The sequence below is a fragment of the Urocitellus parryii genome, chromosome 8 (assembly GCF_045843805.1).
Source record: "Urocitellus parryii isolate mUroPar1 chromosome 8, mUroPar1.hap1, whole genome shotgun sequence".
NCBI lineage: Eukaryota > Metazoa > Chordata > Mammalia > Rodentia > Sciuridae > Urocitellus > Urocitellus parryii.
This window is the reverse complement of record NC_135538.1, coordinates 78,525,406-78,544,824: the sequence shown is the minus strand read 5'-3', so window position 1 is coordinate 78,544,824 and position 19,419 is coordinate 78,525,406. Positions and strand designations below refer to the sequence as shown.

Genomic DNA, 19,419 nt, shown 5'->3' with positions numbered 1-19,419 from the left:
ATCAGATTTCTACCACCTGGACTCTACCTTTCTCACCACAGTGTCTTTCACCCTTAATTTTCATTCAGTAATCAGTGAGAAGATTATATTTATCTGTGAGAATCTAACCAAAATAAATAGGGATAAAAGTAGAAAACAATTTCCAATGAAGTAAACTTGCCATACAGCTAGTTTAAGAGGTAAAACATTTCTAAGTAAAAATGAGAGAATATTTTTGGTTTCATTCAAAAAAGCTTTCTTCATTCCTGGCAAACTACTACGTTGTGTAGATATAATGTACTTTTTAAAAAAATCCTTTTTTTTTTTAACTGTATTTAACTACTTGAAATCATTCCTTAATAAGGACCTTTTAACATTAAAAAGTCTAAATGTTTATCATAAATACTGTATTAAAATATTTTAATATTTACAATTTGAAAAAATGTATACCCTAGTCAGTCATCTCAGTGCTACTTCTTCAATTTCATCTTCTACAGAATCAACTGCTTTTACTGCTGGTTTATTGTTTGCATGTTTTAATCGGTGTCTATTTGGATTAAAACTTTTTCCTTCACCAAGGAAATAGTCTTCATCTTCATCATGTTCTCTACCCCTGTTGCTTTTATCTCCAGGGAGAAAATTTAGAGACTCAAAGTCTCCTTTGCTGGCAGCCAGAGAATTTGGGTCACTGCTTTTAGAGGAAATGGGACTGCTGCCACTAGTACCAAATAGCTGTTCCATCAGATTGGCTTTTTTTTCTTTTCTTGCAATGAAATCTGCACTGTCTTTACTAAGGTCTTCCATACTGTTTTTTTTTAAATCCAAAAGGCAACTTTTTTGGCTAAATGGATTTGACTTCCCTGGTGTTTTTGCAAATGAAGGCACATAGCTACCAAATGCAATCTCATTTGGAGAGATTGGACTTCTAATATTTCCTGAATTCCGACCCTCTCCTTTTGGAGTAAAAAAACTTACGTCTTGCAATTGATGCCCATTAAATAATCTCTCTGAGGATTCAGAGAACATGTATGTTTTGGAGATTTTCTCTGAGGAATGCAGTTTTGATCCCAAATCAGGTATTAATGGCAAAAGAGGACATTTTAGATTCTGAGAATCTTGAAGTTCTCTGTTGATTTCATTCAGTTTAGCAAGTAGCATTTCTCTCTTCAGTCTTTCTTCTTCTTCCTCTTCCAATTTATCAATACTTTGAAGTTCATACATTTCCATTTGGTAGTTTCTAGTCTCCAACTCGGGCTCCTCTTCTCCCTCTTTCTGCTTTTCATTAAGTTCTTCTCTTTCCCACTCTGTATGAAATAAAAAATTACAAACTGTATTTTATAGCAATCAGTATTTTTTTAAAAAGGGAAAAAACCTACCATATTTTATAATACGACTATTTTTATCTAATTTTAGTATTAAAATAGGGTTCAAATGGACATCATAATATTTCACTTTTATATTTGTTTTTCGGGAATAATATATTTAATGTGTACTTCATTTAAGAATCACACTTATAGAAAAACTTGTTCTTCAAAGTATGGATAGGGAAGGTTCTCATTTATTTAAATAACTAATATGATGCTATACATTTTAAGGTGGGTGACAGGATGGATGCAATTGAGCAAAGAGTTTTAAAGTTAAACCCTTGGATGTCATATCTTGAGAAGGGCACAATACCACTTACATAGTGTTCGACAGCAGATGCGTACAGGCACTAGGTATACAGTTCACTCTTAAATAGTTTTTTGGCTACTCATGCCACTTTCTGTAATTTTGAAGTTATTTCCCAAATTAAACATTAAAAATACTAAAGTATACAAGAATACCACAAATGTGATAACTTCAGTAAATGGCATACATTCTCATTAATGTCAGATCAATCCATATACACTCAAAAAAAAATAGTCAAAAGGACAAAAACAAGTGACAGTCTTCTGCTATTTTATTCCTTTTCCTGTTACCTAGATGGAACTGACCATAATACCTAATTTTCTGTTCTGTAGTTAAACATGTGAAAGCATCTTGTTCTGTCCATTAGCCAACAGTGATGTAAATATGGCTTCTATTTCAATAGTTACACAGTGTTTACAATCACTGGGTCATGATTTTATGTTCCATGAATTTCCATGAAAGAAAAAGAAAGAAAAAGGATTTCTTTATAAGCAGATACTATACAACTAATGGAAATAGAATACATTCAAAAGATTATAGAGTTGAGCTGAGGCTGGTAGCACAGTGATAGAGCACTTGCCTAGCCTGTGCAGGCAGGTCCTAGGTTCAATCCCTAATGTAACAAACAAATAAATAAAAAATCCCTCTTGCCCATACTTTTATGACATTTAATAAAGATGAAAATGAAAGTATTCTTGAACTTCATTTCAGTATCTAAACTTATAGGAGTTATTTCACTAAACTTCTACATAATGATTGAACATATTTAAGATTTACTTTGCGAATTAAAATCAAATAAAAATTGCAAGGATACATTCAGGTCCTCGTATTTCATTGATTTTTACATTTAAGCTAGTCCATGGTATAGAGTCCCAAGGCTGAACCAATAAATAAAGCTATTTTTCAGCTATTTCTTCATCAAGTTTTAATTCATACACAAAGATTTTCCCCCTTTATTTGAATTGTTTCATCTGAATTTTTTGTTTTTTTTTTTTTTTTTTTTTTGAAAAAAAATTCGACTTTTATTCTTATAAAGTTCCTCAAAATAGATGAGTCTATTTGGTGTCAATTTCACATTTTTGTGGGAAATTTACTTACATTCCTAAATATGTAAGCTTAAAACTATATAATTTTCAGAAGTCTATATCATCTCTAATCTGTACAGTTTGTCTTAGTGTTTGACAAATATGTAGCTTCTTCATTTGTCTTTTTATTTTTTTATTTTTTTTTTTATTGGTCGTTCATAACATTACATAGTTCTTAATACATCATATTACACGGTTTGATTCAAGTGGATTATGAACTCCCGCTTTTACCCCGTATACAAATTGCTGTATCACATCAGTTACCCTTCCATTGATTGACATATTGCCTTTCTAGTGTCTGATGTATTCTGCTGTCTGTCCTATTGTCTACTATCCCCCCTCCCCTCCCCTCCCCTCCCCTCCCCTCCCCTTTTCTCTCTCTACCCCTTCTACTGTAAATCATGTCTTCCATTTGTATTCTCTTGACTTACCCCTCCTTACCTCTTATATGACATTTTGTATAACCCTGAGGATCGCCTTCCATTTCCATGCAATTTCCCTTCTCACTCCCTTTCCCTCCCACCTCTCATCCCTGTTTACTGTAAATATTCTTCTCAAGCTCTTCGTCCCTACCCTGTCCTTGTTTACACCCCTTATATCAAAGGAGTCATTTGGTATTTGTTTTTTAAAGATTGACTAGCTTCACTTAGCATAATCTGCTCTAATGCCATCCATTTCCCTCCAAATTCTATAATTTTGTCATTTTTTAATGCAGAGTAATACTCCATAGTGTATAAATGCCACATTTTTTTTATCCATTCATCTATTGAGGGGCATCTAGGCTGGTTCCACAGTCTTGCTATCGTGAATTGAGCTGCTATGAACATCGATGTAGCAGTGTCCCTGTAGCATGCTCTTGTTAGGGCTTTAGGGAATAGACCGAGAAGGGGAATAGCTGGGTCAAATGGTGGTTCCATTCCCAGCTTTCCGAGAAATCTCCATACTGCTTTCCAAATTGGCTGCACCAATTTGCAGTCCCACCAGCAATGAACAAGAGTGCCCTTTTCCCCGCATCCTCTCCAGCACTTATTGTTGTTTGACTTCCTAATGGCTGCCAGTCTTACTGGAGTGAGATGGTATCTTAGGGTAGTTTTGATTTGCATTTCTCTGACTGCTAGCGATGGTGAGCATTTTTTCATGTACTTGTTGATTGATTGTATGTCCTCCTCTGAGAAGTGTCTGTTCAGGTCCTTGGCCCATTTATTGATTGGGTTATTTGTTATCTTATTGTCTAATTTTTTGAGTTCTTTGTATATTCTGGTTATTAGGGCTCTATCTGAAGTGTGTGGAGTAAAGATTTGTTCCCATGATGTAGGCTCCCTATTTATCTCTCTTATTGTTTCTTTTGCTGAGAAAAAACTTTTTAGTTTGAGTAAGTCCCATTTGTTGATTCTATTTGTTAACTCTAGCGCTATGGGTGTCCTATTGAGGAATTTGGAGCCCGATCCCACAGCGTGTAGATCATAACCAACTTTTTCTTCTATCAGATGCCGTGTCTCTGATTTAATATCAAGCTCCTTGATCCATTTTGAGTTAACTTTTGTGCACGGCGAGAGATAGGGATTCAGATTCATTTTGGTGCAAATGGATTTCCAGTTTTCCCAGCACCATTTGTTGAAGATGCTATCCTTCCTCCATTGCATGCTTTTAGCCCCTTTATCAAAAATAAGATAGTTGTAGTTTTGTGGATTGGTTACTGTGTCCTCTATTCTGTACCATCATCTGAATTTTTTGAAGGTAACCTGTTTTTATTCTGTAACCCCAAATAGTGAGTAATAGTCAATATATTTATTTCCTTAATAACTTCATTCAAATGGTTGTGACTCCTGATATACCACTGCATCAACCTTTTCTTATTCTGTATAACCAATTCATGGTTCAGCGGGACAATACTAAGGGACCCTAACCATTTCTTTCCCAAGGGATGCTGATTCATTACTTGCTTAAACAAAGTCTTTTTCTTACCATTCTTTAGTTTCTCTATCTCCTGTTTTGCAATTTGCAGTCCTTGATCTTTAATGCATTTTTCTTCTTTGTTCACAATTGGGTTTAGAATCCCTGCTTCTTCATGCTTATCTTGCTCTTGGAATTCCAAGTCCTAGTATACATTTTAAAAATGTAAATTTACTTATAGAAAAGGGGAAATACTATTTAAATATTATAAATTTCTCTTTCATTGTTAGAAATTAAAGCAAAATTTCATCTTTAATGAATCAGAAAATCACAAGTTATCATGCTTTGAAAGATGCTTCAGAAACACATAGGATTATTTCTTACTTTAAATTTCTAAAGAAGCATTTATAAGTGATATCAAAACCAATATAATGGAAGCAAATCCAACATCCTGCACAAAATTCTGAAAAAAAAAAAAGTTGCAGAAGCATCTTCATACATTTTCACTACAAAATGTTAACCTGATTTTGTTTAATAGCCATTTCCAGTTAACCAGAAATGGCTATTAAACAATTATGGTAGCCAACTGAGACGTATGTAATTTTTCTTAATAAAAATAAGCTATCTTTATTAGTAAGATTCACTTTCTTTAAGAACAGAGTTCCCTGAGTTTCGACAGGGCACAGGGGCTGCTCTGTTGGATACTACATTTGCTACCTCCCTTGTACCTAGACAAGACCAAAGTGGGTGAGCAGAAGTGTGCATGCAACTTCTGATCACATTTATAAAACAGCTTGCCCTCTAACTTGTTTATTCCCTTTTTTATAGAATGGTAAGCCAGTTCCAAAAATACAGAAGGACTATACTCTAAAATGCAAGACCAGTAAGATAGAGTGACTACCACAAACAAAGTTGTATATACCACCAATCCTGGACTACCCATTTGACTTTAGTCTATTAAAAGAGAAGGGCATTTGTTATCCTACTTTGACCACCATATTTTTCAAAGCAAGTTAACCTGCACTCTAACTAGGCTATCACTTGCTGAGGTCTTTCAACAGTGACCTCAGTCTTAAGAGGCTCAGGCTAAGAGCTTTAGGAACTTCATAATTAGTCATCTTTATAATCCTGAAAATCACTCCCATTTTAAAGATGAGGAAATTGAGATTGAGACTCTAAGGAGTCAAACAACTAAAATGTTAAGAGCCATAATTTTTAAAGCAGATCAAATTCTAAAGCTATATTCTTTTCACAATACCAGGCTGCTGATGCTCCTGATGAATCTTTTTAATACTTCTTAAAATACTGTAAGAATTACTCCATTATTCTCTACCATTTTAAAGACATAACATGATCTGGTCTCAAAGGGTAAATACAGGAAGAAACAGCAAGTACAACTTATGTATCTGAATTTTTCTAAAACAATGAAATTAAAAAGCTAGAATACACCAAGGAACTAAATCAGTCCATTTCTGATTTATACCTTAAGAGATGTCATACACTGGGAAACTTTATAAGGTACAAAAAATATAACATTATATGAAATGTTCTGGATCCCTGAAATACTGTTTTTTTTTTGAATTGTAAATATTAAAGACAAAACCCTCTTAAAGAAAGGGATCTGCAAGTGATTTAAGATGAAAGTCCTTTTAAATGATACTCTAAATTCCACTTAATTTGAATGGTATGTCAAATTCCATCCTTGTTCAGCATTCAGTTAACCCATAAAATTCTCAGGCCCCAAAATATTACATTTAGTTAAGTTCTAAAAAAAAAAAAAATCACTTGAAACCTTTAGTTTGCTATTAAAATAAATAAAAGCACTGAGGGTTTTCTAAGAATATATAAGCAGATAGAGAAAAATGTATTCCTATTATCTCCAACCTAGAAGGTATGATTAATCTCTCTGTGAAGCAACTGAAAAAATGCAATGTAAACTAAATTTCAATCCAAAGAAATTTAATAAAATGCACAGATGTTACTACCTCTTTCTCTTTAAAAGGCTAGTTGAATATTCATACAGATATAGTACTAGGCTCCACCACTGAATTTTTAAATGTTTGATACTATGTTTTTACGGACAACTTTAAACCCAGAGTTTGGCGCATAATCAAATATAGCTGAACTCACCAAAGTAAGACATTCTGGTTCCTCCCATTTATTTTCACAAATCATCATTGTTTGTGGTGTTACAGGTAATTCTTCCAGCTCACAATCTTCAATGGTTTGTACTTCTTTTGTACACAAGTCTGTAAAATCACTCTGGCATGCAGCTATCATGAAAACAGTACAAGAATTTTTCTAATCCCACTGAACAGTGGTAAGATACATAGAATTCAACTGGTATATATGTTAATCTAAATGAGATACTGCATGTTTTGCTCAGCCCAACAAATGCACATTATTGCTATTTTTGTTTCTAAGATTTATAGGCAATTATGGGATTGGGGGGCAATTCTCACTGTAAATTCTTACTTTTTACAAATTTTTTTTGGTCCTGGAGATTGAACTCAGGGGTATTCAACCACTGAGCCACATTCCCAGACCTATTTTGTATTTTATTTAGAGACAGGGTCTCACTGAGTTGCTTAGTGCCTTGCTTTTGCTGAGGCTGGCTTTAAACTCAAGATCCTCCTGTCTCAGCCTCCTGAGCCACTGGAACCACACCTGGCAACATTTCCAAATTTTATGTTTTAAAACTCTCACAATTCATAGAAGAATTATACTTTCATTTTAAAAAAGAACTATGCATAACAATGCTAAATATTTATAAATGCAATGTCTGGTATTTACTTTAATCTAGCAAAAGCAGCAAAAAGCAGATAAAATAAAATTCTCTCTACTTTGGGTATGTTTATATATTTTCACATGATTCAAAAATTACTATAAGAATTTTTCAAAAAAGCATGTTACTTAATTTTAATGACCTCTCTTCAGGAGAAAAAAACTGACAAGGATTTCTGAAAATTAACTATAACGAAACAAACTAAAAAATTGAATTGAATTTAAATGTATTTCAATGGGGTTGTTTATTGTTCTTTCCTTGTACTTCAAAATTAATTAATTTTATTAATAAATAATAGCTACAGGGGCTGGAATTGTGGCTCAGTGGTAAGGCACTTGTCTAGCATGTGTGGGACACTGGGTTCAATCCTCAGCACCACATAAAAATAAATAAATAAATAAATATTGTGTTAATCTATGAAAAAATATTTTAAAAAATAAATAATAGCTACAATATGAGTTTTCAACAATAATGTCTACTATACCATTCTTCCTTGGTGTAATTTCTTTTTCTTTCTTTAGAAAGGACTTTGGCAGGCGATTAGAATATATGTTTTTTATGTCCAGTTCTCTCTCCTTTTCCTGAAAACAAATCCATATACAATGAAGTGAGGGTGTGTGTCACTTTGCCAATCAACATTTTCCTTAACAAACTGAAATAAACCTAGAGTTCAGCTTCCTTTTTTAACTACCAAGTAGAAAAAAAATGTCTCTAGCACATTTAGATTAGGGAAGAGTAATGCTTTTTCCTATGAAGTCCAATGTTCTTGACCATTTTGGGACTATGACTCTGAAAATTTGATTAACAAAAAGAAAATTACGTAAGATAATAAATGATTTTGCACAATTCTGCACAAAATTTCAATCCATCATTGATCAGATAAAATTAAGAATGTGCTTTAACAACATTAAATAATTTGAATGATTCTTCTAAACACTATGAAAATCATGCGACCTTGATCTTCTGAATTTGACTTATTTCACTTAACAGAATGGTTTCTAGTTCCAAGAATTTTCCTGCAAATAACATAATTTTATTTTTCTTTATGACTGACTAAAACTCCATTGTGCATATATACCATATCTTTATTCATTCATTCATTGATGGACACCTAGACTGGTTCCATACTTTGCCTATTATGAATTGTGCTGCTTTAAACAAGGGTATGGGTGTATCATAGGAAAATATGTAAAAGTCATAAATTCTTTAGAATAAATACTGAGGAAAGGTGTATTTGGGTAATGTGGTGGTTCCACGCCTAGACTTTTGAGGAACCGTCATACTGATTTCCATAGTGGGGTATACTAATTTATAATTCTACCAACAATGTAAAAGTAGAACAGAGATTATTTAACCAGGCAATAAAAATGCTAGTTCTTTCTACAGTTTTCTTCCAGGATTTAACAATTATTTTACATTATTCTTACTGTTTTACTTTGTATAATTATATCAAAACATTTTCTATCTAAGCACCAAAGATAATAACAGAATTTTATAAATTATACAATACCAACCTAAAAACATGAATAGTAAGAATGTTTTCAAATATTGGGTTTTCATCAAGTTTATATTACAGAGAAAATAATGCCATTTAATGTAAAGTGCTTACTTTTAATTTGTGATACAGTCGTTGTAACTCCTTTTGAAGAACTTTGTTTTCATCCTGAGCCTCATATGCCCTTTTCCTTTCAGCAAGCAACTGTCGTTGAAAACTGTTAGTACTTAGTTCAAGGTTTTTCGATAATTCCTAGGTGTACAAACATATTTCAAAAACAGTATTAATTAAAAGAACCCATTTGTAAAACACAGCACTTAGAGGTGTCAAAATGTTTTTAGTGATCTAATTTTAGACATAAAATTAGGCTGGCTGGACTTGGTCTTCATGAATGTAAAATAAACTGGGAAATAGATTTACCAACAATTTAATAAGATACCTACTTAATTATTTCTTTTAGCATTTTTCACAGTGATTTTTTAAATGTATTCTTAAGCATTTGAAGCATGCACACATAGAGCAAAAGACAGCCAAAGAATGGGATAAGAAGCATAGGCTTTCAGAAATCACTGCTTAGGCAAGGTGCAGAGTACAGAACACATCTCTAGATAAAAACTACAGCTATTACCATTGTCTTTAAATATCTCCCGTGAAGTTTATGAAAGTATTTAGGCTAAAATATTTTCTTTTAAAATAATATGTCAGGCTGAGTTGTAGCTCATTGAGAGAGTGCTTGCCTAGCACATGTGAGACACTAGGTTCAATCCTCAGCATCACATTAAAAAAAAAAAAATGGGTCACGATACCATTCCTAACTCTGAATGGGAAAAAAAAAAACATGCTTTGTATATGCAAAAAAGTATTATAAAATCACAAAGAACATGCCTGTAATCCAAGTGGCTCAGGAGGCAGAGGCAGGAAGATAGTAAATTCAAATTTCAAAGCCAGCCTCAGCAACTTAGCAGGGTCTCACCGAGTTGCTTAGGGCCTTATCTCTAAATAAAATATCAAAAAGGGCTGGGGATGTATTCAGTGGTTAAGCACCCCTGGGTACAATTACAGTATACTTTAAGATACTATAAAACTACAAATAAAATCAGAAAATAAAACAGTTATAATCCCATTATCCTGTGATCATGATTGTCAACATTTTAGTGTACATAATTTATGACTTTTACATATTTTCCTAATATAAATGCCTAAGCCAACAGAATTTAATATAATCTTTAAATGGAATACTTTTCTATCTTCTAGACTATCATAACTTGTAAGTTCTGCTATTCACCACTAATGTGTTCCAATTTTTTCTATAGTGAATATCCTTGCATATATAACTTCAAACATATGTTTTATTATTTCCCCAGGGTAAATATTAAGAAAGAAATTTTCTTGGACTTTATTGAAATTAAGAATCCTCCTCTTTGAAAGAAACTGTTAAGAGAATGAAAAGATAAGCCATAGTCTGAGAAAAATATGTACAAATCATATGCTACAGTACATATCAAAGAAAAATGTGTATGTATATATGTATGTGTTACAAAATTCAGTAATTAGAAACTAAACAGCTCAGTTTAAAATGGAGGAAATATTTGAATAGATAAGTCACCACAGAATATATAGAGACAAGCACAAAGAATGATGCCTCAATATCATTAGCCATAATGTATGCAAATTAAAGCCATATGAAACAATATTTACTATTAAAATGTCTGAAACTCGAAAAACTAAGCACACAAAATGTTGGCAACGATGAACAGCAATCAGAACTCATACACTTTGGGTTGAAATATAAAATGGCATAATCATTTTTAAAAATTGGGGCAGTAAACATATACTTACTATGTCATTTCACACTTAGGTCTTGCCCAGAGAAATAAAAGTCAATCTCCAAAACTTTTGCATGATTGTTCATACTACCTTTATTTATAATGGTCCCAAACTAGAAACAACACAAATGTCTACCAACAGATTAATGAATACTTAAAAAGTGGTATATTTCTATTATTCAGCAATAAAAAGGATGAACAATTAATACATGCAACAATATATTAGAATCTCAAAATAATTTTGCTGAATGAAAGAAGCCAGGCATTAAACAATGCATACTGTATGCCTCCACTAAATATAAATTAATTTATAAGGACAAAACAATGAGCTAAATATAGGTGGTAGGGATTGGTAAAGGGACAGCAAACAAAGAGACATTTGGAGAATACTACATATGAGAAAAGGCAGTGGCACAGCAAAAGAAAGAAACAGCCCATCACTTGCTGCCCGATTCACATCCAGAGGAGGGGAAGTTTCCCCTCTGCAGGAGGAAAAGTAAAAATCCCAGCAAACTGACAGCTCAGCCCAAATAGCAAAGACACATGAAATATGCACAGTAGTAAGGTTTTGGAAAAGAAATTCATTGCATTTAAGAGGGAAACTTCAGGAGACATCTTGAGAAGGGATCTATTATTTGAATTTAGACTGTTTAGGGCTCAGAATCCCTGCATATTCCTATCCTTGGGACCCACAAACAACTCATGGCATTGGCTCTGCTGGTGGCTGCTGCCTAAGCCAGACTTGGCTAAGTAAGTGACACAAAATTTAGAGTGATGTATGGTGGGGAATGGATGTTGAGGCATGGAAGTGAAATGAGTGCCATCTCTAAAATCAGGGAGATGGGAAGCCTGTCCTTAGACCAGAGGCACTGCCACTTATGTTACCCAGCTCCTATTATGAACTATTCCCCCATGATATCTGTCAAGCACTACAAAGAATGGGGCACACAGCCTAAGAAGAGTCAGAGAGAAACTTTGCCCAGCACTGGCTATATTCACCTCTCATTTTCTCCTGCCCAGTATCTCTTGTCAGGGGTGATCCACTTACCCTTGATCCCTGATGGGCACTATTAAGAAAGTGAGGGGAGGGAAGAAAAGTCCTTATTGTTGCCCTGTTTCTAGATATGCACAACTGCATGGGGGATGGGGGTTTGTCTGTAGTCCCATTCCTAGTGGGCATGCCCACAGTAGCAGCCAAGAGGAAAAACAACTATTTCATCCACAGAACTAATGAACACAGAAAAAAATTTCAACTGCAGGAAGCCATCTGTGAATTACATGAGGGTCTTCTCTCCTATGGTAGCCAGGAGATTTAGGTTTGGCATTGAGAATTATTTATTGCTCTCCCAAGGCAATAAATTACCCAATGCATGTGACCTTTATCTCCAGTCTGCTAGGAAGACACCTCATAGTAGCTCAGGAGATGGGCATAACCAATTGGGAACTGAATAGCCACAAAGAAAGACACTGAAAGACAAGCTACATGTACTCTCTCCTATATCAAATTTTTAAAAAAGCCAGCCTGAAAGCAGAATAGTGATTACTGGGAATGGTTTGTTGAGAAAAGAGTTAAGGGTGGATGAAGGGTAGATGGAAATGATGAATTTATGCTGTATGCATATACAGAAATATCACAGTGAATCCTACATGGTAATAAAAATAGATATTAAAAAACTTAATGACAACAAATACAGAATCTGAAATAAAATAAACATAATAAATAACTAAAAATGAAATGTAAGACATGAATCTATTTATAAACTATTAAACGAATAAGTTGGAAAAAATAAAGACAAAAATAAACTTCTGAATAAACATTAAATTCACAGGGTTTTGAAGGTAAAAATCCAAAAAATTTTAAGAAACAGATATAGCTATCTTTTATAATTTGAAGAAAAGGAAGAGGAGGAGGAGGAGAAGTAAGAAGAGTGATGAGGAGGAGAAAGACCTATAAAAAATCATTCTTGGTGAGAATTTTTATAACTTTTTTTTTTTGGCAGTGCTGGGGCTTGAACTTAGAGCCTCGTACATGTTAGGCAAGTGATTGACCACTGAGCAATACCCCCAGCCCAGAATTTTTATAATCTTGATGTCAAAAGTGTATAAGAAATATTATATATGCTAATTAATTAAATGAATACATCTACAACTGCCAATATTACTAAATCACAAAAAAGTAGATAAGGATAGCTTAAAGTAAAATCACAGACCATTCTTATACATGAATATTGTTGCAAAAATCCCATATATTAGCAAAAAGAATTAGGCAATGAATAAAAATTACATCTTACTAAATACATCAATTCCAAGAAAGCAAAGAATCAAAGTAGTTTATTATGTGACTGGGCATGGTGGAACATTCCTGTAATCCCAGATACATAGGAGGCAGAAGCAGGAGGATCACAAGCTTAAGGCCAGTTTCAACTTAGCAAGACCCCGTTTCAAAGTAAAAATAAAAAGGCAGGGAATGGAGATCAGTGGTAAAGCATCCTGGGTTCAATCCCTAGTATCAAGGTCACAGGGGGGAAATCTAAATGTAATTTGCCATGTTAATGAGAAAAAAACCACATTATTTTAGTAGGAAAAAAAAAGCATTTCAACATATCATTTAAAATAATTATTCTGCATATACACAAACATACAGATGAATACTTACATAAGGCACACATTAATGGAGGGAAATATCCAAGATACACAATAAGAAGCTAAAAGTGGTTATCTCCAGCTGATAAGAATGTTACTTTTTCTTTTTCTTTTTTTGGTGATGCTAGGGATCGAACACAGGGCCTTGTGCATGTAAAAGCAAGCACTCTACCAACTAAGCTATATCTCCAACCCCTATTTTTTCATTTTCAATAAATTTATGCTACTTACTAATGCACATGTACTACTTATGGAAAATAAAATATAATTTCGAAAAATATGTTCAAATAAAAACTACAATGGCTAGGAAGGAAACATCTAACAGCTTCAGGGAAGCAGTTACTTCTGAGGCAGAAGAATAGAAGGCTGTTTGGAGAAAGGACACAGGGGAACTTTAATATCTTATTTTTAAAAATAAATTCTAAGGCAAAAGTAGAAAAATATCAAATAGGAACATGAAACCTTTAAATATTCTCTTTTTCCATATGTTCAAAATATTCCATATATGGGAAAAAAGTTGAAATTACTTTAAGAAATAAAAAATACTGAATGGAGAAAAGAAGAAAATGCAAATGGTAGTTATCTTTGGCTGGTAGGACTAAGAGTATTTTTCTTATTACTATACTATAAATTTAAAAATGTCTTGAAACAAGAGAAAAAATTTTAAGGTACTTCAAAACTTTTTTTCCAAAATAATATCACAGAATTGTTACTATTTAACAGAAATAAAGAATTAACATAACAATTTTTTTACAAACTCAAAGGATATTAGATTTTACCTTATTTTTATTAATTAATAAAGTAATATACACTTAAATAATACAGTTTTTATTAAAACAGGACTATCCATCTCAGTTGTTTTAATGCCTGTTCAGTATTGTGGTAGCTTAACCCTGAAGACAGACTTAATATAAGCAAGGAACCTGGAGTTTATCTCACTGGCCTATCTTTTAGGAATTCTTTTTTTTATATTTCCAGAAGGGGAACATCCAGCCTCTACACAAATACTTCTAGTGCAATTTCAATTATTTGAAAGCTCTTCCATATAGATGAGTGGAAATTAGTAATATTCACTGGATTTGCACAGATCTAACAAACAACCTCAAAAAAGCAGACCTATTTCTCCTCTTCCATGCAATAGGCCTTTAAATAAAGAAGTAAGTTATATTTTCCCCTAATCTAATCCATGATTCCATATTTATTACATTGTTTCTCATATAATAGTTTTTCAACATAATGGTTATCCTATTTGCCCTCCACACATTAGTTTGTTACCTAAAACTTGGTACCTTAATACATGTTATCTGACCAGTAAAGTTATAGTTACTATTACCTCCTAGGAATAGAAAAACAAACATCTTCTATTAAATTTTTCTTCATTTTTTATTGGTGCATTAGAGTTGTGTATATTGATGGGATTTATTGTTACATATTCATACATGCAGACAATAAAATTTGGCCAATATTGCTTCCCAGCATTTCTTCTCTCCCTTCTAGTAACTTTCTAAGTAGCAATATGATTTTAGGTTCATAAACTAAAATATATTTTTAAAAACTGAATTACTTTCAAGCCAGGAGATCATATATGATAGATCTTTAAAAAATGAAGACTTAATATTTAACCAGATCAAAATTTGGGGCCAGATTTTGAGCATAGGGAGACCAACTCAATCTTAATGTTGTCATCATCAAATTAGAGGTCCCTCCTATTGGTGAACCTACTGTGAATGCCACAATTTTATTTCATCCATCCACCCATCCATTTATTCTTTTATAAAGAACTAATTCTATCCCAGACTGTCAGATGTTGCAAATACAAAATCAAATGAGACTTGTTTTTGCCCTTTAGGAGCCTGATGAAATTCACCAATAAACTGAAAGGGATAGGACCTAAGATGGTAGCCCAAAACACCCACCTAGAAACTTTCTCTCCAAGTTGGCAACTGTTTATCTACACCCTTTGAATACAGTTAAAGCTCTAACTAGGAAGCTAACATTATTCTCAAGCAATCCACATTACTCCATTAAAAAAAAAAAAAACATAAAAGACAGACAATATTAACTACATACTATAGTATATTTACTATATAACATATCCACTAGACTATAGTAGATACAGTATAGTCATAAAATATACATGCAAATGTTTTATAAATATATAGCATATATAGGAATATAAGTGTATAACATATACATGTTTATAGGAGAGAATGTATAGATATATCTTCATGAACCAATCTAAAGGAAATAAAATAAATAGTTCTGAAAGAGCAATAATTTCCAAAACATGTTTAAAAATTTGAGGTTGGCAGCAAGCTACTAATTCATAATTTAACATCTATCTCTGCCTACCCTTAAAAAAATTGGTACTCGCCTTTTATTATTTTGTTAACTCTCCTTGTCTTCCTAACTCCTAAAAGTACATTGACAAAGGATCAGAAATCACATTTGCAAGATTCTTCAGTCCTCTGGGGTATAATTCATCTGAATCTGGAGACTGAGCTCATTTATATGAGCTGTTTCTTATTGTGCTTTTGAGCAGGACAGATTAGAAGCAAATTTGTAATCCAATAGTGTGTTTCCTCTTTGCATCACAGCCTATCCTAAGCAGTGAGACTTATCCATGCACTCATGAAACCTGCTTTCCTTAAAATGTTTGCAAATCTCTCCTTACTTTGAACTTGTGTCTTCCAACAGTTCGAATTTACTCCACAATATTTATTATAGTTGTATTGAAAATAAAACAGATTTCAGAGGTGATTCCTACTCAATAAATCATCACACATACAAAATGAGCATATGAAAAGATTCTAAAAAAATGATTTGTCTCTTTTATAGTTTGTACATCATTTCATCAAAAAGTAATGATAAAATAACCAAAATTTTAATTACTTATGTTATAATTTAAAATAACATAAAAAGTACTATTATCAGAGGAAACTATCACTCAGCTTTTAAATGTGACAAAATTCCAAGAAATTTATGAAAAAGAAAATAGAATAATAGAGCAAGAGAATGGGAGACAGAAGAATATAATTCTAGTCCTAGACACATGGTTCTAATGATCTATGCAATATTCTGTGACCTAGAAAAAGGCAAATAACTCCTCTGTCTATGTTTCTTCAACAGTTAAAATGTTTGAGTTGAATTACAGAGTTCCCCATGGAAGTGTTTCAGGGGCTGCTTCAGGTTGCTGGGAAGGTGAGTTTCTAAAGCCTTTTCTGCAAACTATCTCACCAGTCACCATCACAGAACATCTCAGGACCTGCATCTGATTGCCTGTGAAGAACTGACAAAATTCGAAAAGCCAATAGAACAAATCAGTAGTAGTTTTAAACCTTTCAAAAAAAAAAAAAAAAAGAATCCTTAAAGTCAATTTGAAAAACAATGCTCTATAATAGTTTTTCAAACTCCAAAATACTACAGTACTCTCAGATGTATTTACTTTTAATTAATGTACTTTACTTCTAGTGCCTTCCTTCTTTCTCCCTCTTTCTTTCCCTCCTTCCCTCTTTCATATACTGCCTAATAAGTACAAGGCACAGAGCTATCCACACTCACTATGAACTTTAACACTGTTTATCACTTGCAAGGTTTTATAGACTGGAAACTGAGGTTCAGATAATATAATAATATAATTTAATAAGTGTTCAGATAATAAGTGTCTTATATCATAAAGCTAGCATGGTATATAACAAGAATTTGAATCTTGTTCATATATATTTGTATGTGTATAAAATTTCAAGTTTCATTAGGAACTTAACAGGTTAAGAGGTAAGTGTTAATTAATAGCATAGTTAGATACAAACTAAATAATTTTTTTATTTGGCCTTGAGTTCTAAGTCAAAAACTTCTAACTCAACTAAACAGGCAAAGTCCATCAATGTTTTCATATTAAAGATGCTGTCATAAAAAAAATGCTTTAAGAAAAACTAATTTAATCCTCCCCAAATAGGAAGGATTTAACTTTAATTGCTCTAAGAAAAAAACTATTAGCCTATAGCACTCTTTAAAACCTTATATAAACAAATAACAAAAGATGATTTTAAAATGCTTTACTGAGACAAAGACTTCCTCCTCTAGGAATTTTCCATTATACTAATATACATCTCTATATGGCACACACACACACACATACTTACATATACACATACACACATATATATTTAATGCCAGGCATCTTTTATGCTACTCCAGAACAAGAAATCAGTATATTAAAAATAAAGGTTTGGGGCTGGGGTGTGGCTCAGTGGCAGAGTACTTGCCTCACACATGTGAGGCACTGGGTTTGATCCTCAGCATTATATAAAAATAAACAAAATAAAGATATTGTGTCCATCTATAATTAAAAAAAAATAAAAGGTTCATCATATTATGACACATCTATACAGACTAGTATGCATCTTATAAAAAAAAAGCATGAAACTGATTATGCATGTGCAAGTTTGTGTATATGTGTGTACATGATATACATGTACACAATGCTATGTTGAAAGTGCCAAAAAAATACTTTTCCATGAAAAACAACATGTCAAGCAATGTGTATAAACTGCTACTATCTGTGGTAAAAGGGTGGAAAAACATGACATTAATACACGGATACAAGCTTGCATAGGAAAAGACAATTTCTTCAAAGTGTTTCTTAGAAATGGGTCTACAAACAGTATAGAAAAGAAACAAGTCATCATTGCATACCTTTTTGTATTATTTGAATTTTAAGCCCATTTTTAGTGGTTTTATTACTTTTTCAATAAAATTTATCTTAAATATTAACATAAAACTGCTTTAATAACTGTCTAAAAATAAATGGGTAGTTTCTAAGGTCCCTGAAAAAGTTATTTTCTGAAATCATTCTAAAATTTACCCTTTGATCACAGATCTCATTTCATTTAACTCTTTTCTCTCCAGAAATGTAAGACTGCTTTTATATATTATTTATATAAATATGTGTGTGTGCGTGTGTGTGTGTGTGTGTGTGTGTATATATATATATATATATATATATATATATATATATATATATATATATATATATAAAATATAAAACTCAGCAATTCCTTGGGTTATTTTGTAAAAATTTTATTTTACAAACAATTTGTTTTTCAACACTAGGAATTTTTCATCTCTTCAACATTCATCAATAGATGTAATAGGTCCTTAATTTTGGTGTTGGTAAAGGGGAATAAAAGTACACCATGCTAAAAACACTTTGGGTACATGAAAACTTTAAAAGCATGACTTCAGGCTCCTCAGATTTTAGATTTGAAAGTTGCCTCAGAAATCATACCATTTAATTCCTCAGACAAATCAACTGAACCTGGGGTTAAAAGAGTTACACTACGTCAAAGCAAGACAAGAACAGAGCTGACCTATTGGGTTTACCTCCATTTTCTGTCCTAATTAGATGTTCTTGTTTAAAAATAATTCAGAACAGGTAGCTGAGACAAAGATAGGGCTTTGTGATTTGGGTTTTTGAAGGACAAAAGGGCAGAAAATCTTTCAGAGAAGGAACTAGAGTTAAGTCATAGCAGTGAAAGAGGAAGGAAAATGGACCTACTTGGCCCAATAAGTAATGGGAAGATAACGGTGAATTCTTACTTTTGAAAATTATTTATAGTGAGGAACAACTATAAAATAAAATAATGATTTTATCTACAAGAAATACATAAGGGTAGCTTCAGGGCCAAGGGAATTTGAATTCCAGTCTCTCGTAGGAAAAAAATCCATCAAACTTCTTTCACAGCTCTGTGATCCTGTGTTCTATGATATGCAAACCATTTCCCAAAATCTTTACAAATATCTAAAAAGAGATAAAATGTTAAGAGTTTTATTATTTTTTCCCTAAAAAGTAATTCACTCTGTGCCATCTAATGTTAAAAATACAGTTGGATTTTTAACATTCTCAATGTATATCCTACAGTTTACTGGAGTTCTTTTAATAATTATGTACATGTAATTACTTTTTTAATCTTTTCATAAAACTTAGAAGATAATTTCCTATTTAATGATTATGGATTCTTTTTATAATTACAATTCATGATA

At 32.6% G+C, this 19,419-nt stretch overlaps 1 protein-coding gene across 1 annotated transcript in view; it reads right to left on the bottom strand.

Annotated features, from left to right (window-relative positions):
* Positions 1-434: 434 nt before the first annotated feature.
* Lca5 (lebercilin LCA5) overlaps positions 435-19,419 on the bottom strand; it is a 32,426-nt gene continuing 13,441 nt past the window's right edge. Inside the window, exons 3-7 of the mRNA XM_026411186.2 lie at positions 9,023-9,160; positions 7,898-7,994; positions 6,759-6,901; positions 4,701-4,833; positions 435-1,283 (exon numbers count right to left, since the gene is read on the bottom strand). Coding sequence (XP_026266971.2) covers positions 439-1,283; positions 4,701-4,833; positions 6,759-6,901; positions 7,898-7,994; positions 9,023-9,160 — 1,356 coding nt within the window. The 3' untranslated portion in view covers positions 435-438. The remainder of the gene's footprint in view (positions 1,284-4,700; positions 4,834-6,758; positions 6,902-7,897; positions 7,995-9,022; positions 9,161-19,419) is intronic.